The 6,054-nt window shown below is 45.3% G+C and overlaps 1 protein-coding gene across 2 annotated transcripts; it reads left to right on the top strand.

Annotated features, from left to right (window-relative positions):
- TMEM213 (transmembrane protein 213) lies at positions 1-5,709 on the top strand. Of its 2 annotated transcripts, none has more exons than XM_074825973.1 (3): positions 1-254; positions 2,445-2,516; positions 4,148-5,709. In XM_074825973.1, the coding sequence occupies exons 1-3, from the start codon at positions 173-175 to the stop codon at positions 4,315-4,317; spliced, it is 324 nt and encodes a 107-aa protein (XP_074682074.1). In that variant the 5' UTR covers positions 1-172; the 3' UTR covers positions 4,318-5,709. The 2 variants fall into 2 exon arrangements, with proteins under 2 accessions (XP_074682074.1, XP_074682075.1); XM_074825974.1 differs by having other exon boundaries at positions 4-254; positions 2,448-2,516.
- Positions 5,710-6,054: the final 345 nt, after the last annotated feature.

Below are 6,054 nucleotides of genomic sequence, written 5' to 3'. Positions count from 1 at the left end.
CACCCGGTTGTGGCAGGAAAGTTCAGGGTGTCCTGGCAGCAGAAAGCTCCTTTGCTCCACCCTCTGCCCTGCACACCGTCGCTCTGAGGTGATCAAGGATTTGCTGAACCAGAGCTGCCAGCGACAGCAACCTGGTCTGTGTGGCAGCTTGGGTGGGAGCTGGACCCCCGGCATGAAGAACTTCTCCTGCCAGCCCTGGGCAGCCCTCGTTGTGCTCTTCTTCACCACTGTGACCCGGTATTCCTGCTCAGCAGGTATTTCTCTTATGCTCCAGTTTCCATACCCTGGCTTTTCCCCTTACTCCTACTACTATACCTATACCTAGTACTATACCTACTTCCTACTGCTATATACTTATATGTATTGCCCACTGACAGTAACTTGTCCTTTAAAAACAAGGTGAACTGCGTTGTCTCATCTAAAAAGTGTAAGGAGCTGGAATTAATTAATGCTAATGAGAATTACCCGACATGATTGATCACAGCATCTCTCTGAAGAGAGGTGTTTTTGCCAGTTATTTACAGATCCACTGTAAATGTGGCTGAGCTGCAGGTTGCTCCACTGAATGGCAAGGAGATAGGGGACAGTTACTTGGCCATCACGTGCTTGCTGAAGCAAGGGGACCACTTGAAATACCATCCAAGAGGCTCACTGTAGTCCAGTTAACTCTTATTAGGTGTTTTTTTGCAGGAAATCTGGCTTGGGTGTCCCCTTAATTGGAGAAGTTGCCTAAAACCAAAATGTAAATGAGAACCGTGAGCTGCTCTTTTCCCATCAGGCTACTGCCTGCATTTGTATATCAGCGCCAGTTGAGACCTGCCAGATGCTTAAAGATGGGTTAGCTTTGACAGCCTGTCCTTTGGGCTGGAAAGTCTATAAACATGAACCAACTCTCTGTATTCTGCAGCACTTTCTTCCACAGGTCATACACAGCTTTTAATGATCCTTCCCAGTGCTCCTGTAAGGTATTTATTAACTCAGAAAACAAATTATGGGCTTGGCCAAGGTCATTTAGCAAGTCCTAGCAGAGTCAGAGGAATGGGGAGCACTCAGACCCTTCCCTGGAGCAGTCTGCCCAGGGACCTGCTCCCAGTGTGGCAGCGGCCAGAAGGAAAGCTCTGGTCTTGCTGACAGTCAGTCAGCTCAAAATGCAAAGCAGGTGACCTGAAGGGGGGCATCTCCTGCAGGACAACGTCAGTTTATATGCTATTACTTGGAAAATACCAAACTCAAAGCAAAGGTTTAGGCAAAGGTCTTGTTCAGTTTCTTTTTCCTGAGCTGAAACTAAACCTGAGCCATTATTTTGAAGTCTTCAGCAAAATCAAGCTGGAACTGATTTTCTCTCTCTATCACACTCCACACTAATGGTTTGACTGGAAATAGTTCTTTCATAACCTCTGCCTGGTCTGTGGACCAGCAGCATATTGGAGCCCCTCCATCAGCATGCAGCGGGAACCCTTACTCCTGTAGCTTCTCCAGGCTGTTTTTCATTTATCTCTGCAGGGGACCATTTCAGCATGGGATACTTCATCTGGCTGAACTCGAACTGTGCTGCTCATAGTGGCCTAGGAGGAGATATTTCTTTGACTCCCTTCCTTCTGCAGCAGGGGACAGGCTGGTATTAATGCACAGGGACCATAGCATCCTGCAGCTGTCCTTACATCTGATCCTGCAGTGCTACGAGGTGCATGCTGAAGCTGAGGAGCAAGGGGGGGATTAGGAGGTCTAAGGAGGGTTTGGCCTGTGACGCCATGTACATTTGGAGGCCTGGAGACCAGTCACCACACTGTGCCAGACTGCAAGTGTGCTCTGATTCTAGGTAGGAAGTAGGATAGAGAGGCAAAACCTTAACTGAAGCCCCTGTCCTCCCCTCCCTCCCTTATTTCTGGTTAATGAGTTTCAGGCACAGCTCCACCTGATCTGCAGCAAAGCCAAAGCTTCCCACTGAGGCTGTGGTGGATCTGCTGAAGCTCTGCACGGACGGGCTCAGCCCTCAGCTCAGCCAGATTCCTTTGCACTCCAATGAGCCACCAGGAATTTTCTAAGGGCAAAAGGAGGTAGATGTACACCTCGCTGGCCATGGATCTCCCCATGCCACTGAACGCTCTCTCCCATTTCATTCCTGTTTGTTCTGCCCCTGTAGCTTGGGAAAGGACAGTGGTTAATTTGAGCTCTCAGTGAACGGCTCACACCAGGGGCATGCTCAGGTAGAGGCGCAGTGATCCATCTGCTCCTTAGGGCTGGTGCTCCAGCAGGTCTCTCTAGAGCCTGTGTTGTCAGTGGTGGAGTGAGGAGGCTTACCCTGATGCAGTGATGCTTAGGGGCAGGAACTTGTTTCCATCCTACAGATCTCTGCAAGACCAACGGCTTTCAGATTTTTATGCTTGATGCCCAGTATTGCTTTTCTAATCCAACTTGCTTTTTCTCCTATGTTTTCCTTCCAGCAGTAGCTGAAGACATCTCCAATGTTTCAACAAGCTCCATGCTCACAACTGACTACGAATCACCATGCCTTAGTAAGTCTTCATAAATCATTACTATCATTACTACCACGATACAGCCAGGTGATGAGACTACACAGGTGACTAAGAGGCTGTCCTGGGAAAGGATTTATCTGTTGTCAAGGCTCCCATTGCGGGTAAAACTCTAGGACGCATTTCTAACACTCCTCCACTGGCATGTCCTGTATATCTTAGGCAAATTCTGATGGATTCATAGCTTTGAACAGACTAATTCATAACTAATGCAATTTGTGTGCCCTAAAACTCCCTGCCAGACTGACTGCCTGTAGACACAATGTGGATTTCGGGAAGAAACTTCCTTCCCCTACCCCACTAGGTCTTCCCCAAACAGCTAGTCCCAGGCATCCTGACACACCACCAGCCCTTCCAGTCATTCTCCATCCCAAATGTCAAACATCCCAGCAGTCCTGCACTTCCCGAATTATAGTATGTGTACCAGCAGAGCCATGCTATTTCAAAGCATGACATGAGTATAGGGGGCATGCGTCCCTCCCCCTTCTCTAGGCACATATCTCTCGTTGTGGGAAGAGCTGCTCCCTGCCACGCAGGACAATTGTACTGTGTGCACTAAAGGCCAATGCACAGGAACATGGTCCTGCCTGACACACATGAATGAGAGCAACTGAGCAGCACCCGCACTTGCCTTTTCTCTGAAAATGTGCAGGACGCTGGCTGCCCTGCACCAAGCTCAGAAGACATTTGCTTTTCACAGCTGACAAGCTTCATGCATGTCCACATGCAATGCATGTAGCTGCAAGGTCGTTTTGGCTGCCTCAGCTCTCCTGGGTGCTGGGGTTTCATTCTCAGCTTCTATTCCAGCCCAAGGGGTCAAGACACCACAGTCCTCCAAGCTCCCTTTGATTATTTCCACGTTACCACCCAGGATGCAGACACAGAGCTAGGTATCTTCACTGTGCCCTTGTGATGGAAAAAAAATGGCAGATACCTTTAGCCAACAGCATAACTGAAACAACAAATGACACATTCCTTAACTGACTTTAGAAAATTGGACTGCTTTAACCAAAAAAAAGATGCAAAAGGTGCAAGAAAAAATACATTGAATTATTAAAAATTACTTAATTTTTAAACACATAAAATAGTGATCCCCCAATGGTGGTGTATTTTGCAGCTGTTACAAGCAAGTCACAGTTAACAACCCAGCAGAGAGCAGTCCCTGCTTCTATTGCCAGCAGAGGTACTGAGTACTTAAACTATTGAAGATCCTGCTGAAGCGTGTCTCCACTAGAGATTCTCTTACTCTCTCACATGAAGTTTTCTTTATCCCAGGCTTACTTTTAATTTTAACTATCTACTTCTATCACACTCCATTCCTAAAACTGAGTGAGGAAATGCTAAGTAGGTGTTTTGAAAGATTTCCATAATGGTAGGCACAGTAGTAAGAGGAGTATCTTAGGTGTTTGGCCAGACAGGGATGATTGAGTCTTGAAGACATACAGATGAAACTGAATATTGCCATCCCCCAGGTTAAGAGTCAGGCTTAGGAGAAAGATGCCAAAGCAGACTGACAGGCCACAGGGCAGACAGTGAAGTCACTGTCTTATGTGCAAGGAAAATCTCTTACGTACTTGGTCTCCCATCAGCTCTTTTCATTTCTTTGCCACCAGACATGAACTTCTGCACACAAGCAGCCATGTGCTGCGCGACGGGTGTGGACGATTATGGATGGATTGCAGCAGCCGTTGGCTGGAGCCTCTGGTTTCTGACTCTCATCCTGCTCTGCGTGGACAAGGTCATGAAACTCCGGCCTGACGAACCCAAATATTTGGTGGCCTGAAGCAGGGCAAGCCAGCAAGCAGCAGAACCCGGGAGCAGTGAGGTGCAGACAGACTGATTAGCATCTCAAACACTTCCTAAGAAACAAAAAAGAAAGGGAACATACCTTCAGCCAAAATAGGCCAGATCTAAATGGGGCACCTACTGGGGCTTCATCTTCCTGGCAGGTCAGAGCTGCCAGCCAAGGTGTGGAGCAGGCAAGTCCCTGCAAACCACCACATATGTCCCACAGTGCACAGAAAACTTTTTCCAAGAGCATTTCCATGCTTGCTGCAAGTGCGCCAGCAGCAATGAGATGCTGAAGGACCAGTTACCAGCCTATAGCACATTGCCTTAAGACAACCCAGTGCATAACCTTTGACTCTGAAACAGAAAGTGAGCAAATAAAGCTATTTTCTGGAGGATCAGTGTTACCAGATCCATTACTAGGCTATAGGCCAGGTTACATTGGTAAGGGGATGTAACTCATTGATTATACTGAGTCCTCCTCACTCCCTAAACTGCAGATTTTAAAATCTATTAACTGATACCAGTGAAATATCTGTTATGGAAACTTAAGGGTTGCTTGGGTTGGTTTAAAATGAAAACTAGTTTTTCCAGTGAAGTTTATATGTGAACTGTTTAGTAGGAATTGAACGTTGACTGTATTTATTCAGCTTGCACCTGTCTGTGTAACTAAGCTGAGCTGAACCATGGCAAGCAGGTTTAAACCAGCATATCCAATTCATGCACAAAACTGCTCCTATTTATGCAAGATGATAATAAACACTCTTATTTATGGAAAGATTCTAACTGGTTTATATTCATAAAGCTTATATTGGCAAGGAATTACCCAACCCAAATTGTTAGAAACTTGATCCTAACAAGAAATATTCACACAGGAGGGTTTGCCTCACTGCAGTCAAACTGTCTTGTTTGGGGCAGTTGGACCAGTTTGATTTCTGTCCATTATTAAAACAATAAATCAGTGTTAAACCCATCTAGACATACACAGGATTACCAAACCTGCTAGAGACCAACTGAAATGAAACATAGAAAGTTGCTCTTAAACCAAAGAAAGATCTATTGGAGATCTCTATCTATTAAATATCATTAAAGTCTTCCCTTCAGTTTATCGATGCATAACTTTTCCAGTTAGAATTAAGACTCTTCAGATGAATTCTGGCACAACTAGGCACTTTGATCAGGACAACGCTGTGCCGTTTCAGAGTGATGGGCAGTCGCTCCTTATCAACTATCCACCATCAGCAGGAATGGGTACAAGTTAGACACTGAGGAAAAGACATCCTTCCCTATCATCAGTATCCCTTAACACAAAAAAAATATTCTGGAGCAAAATGCTGAGCAGAGATGCTAGCATCAGGAAATAAAGTTTTGAAAGGGAAGGGCTTAATACTTCTGTGGCTTTTTTACTGTGTGTGTTTTTTGTTTCATTGTTTTGGGTATTTTCTTCTCACATGCACCACACTACTAGTAGTAAACAATCACAAAACATTGCTCAATTAAGAAAAAAATCTTAACATTTCAACATACAATGATTAAAACAGAAGTAAGTTTCACAAGACAAATCTCTGTGTTGGACCAGCCAACTATTACTTTTCACAAAAAAGTAAAAAAAATATAAACTCATATATATGTATGAACTTACAGAAACAAGGGACTGCATTTTATGGTTGGTGTTGACTGAAAGAACAGTGAGCTGACAGCTAATAACCCCTGCAGTCACTGACAGACAACC

The sequence above is a fragment of the Strix aluco genome, chromosome 5 (genome assembly GCF_031877795.1).
Source record: "Strix aluco isolate bStrAlu1 chromosome 5, bStrAlu1.hap1, whole genome shotgun sequence".
NCBI classification, from domain to species: Eukaryota; Metazoa; Chordata; class Aves; order Strigiformes; family Strigidae; genus Strix; species Strix aluco.
The sequence above is the reverse complement of the archived record's forward strand: the minus strand, read 5'-3'. Positions and strand labels throughout refer to the sequence as shown.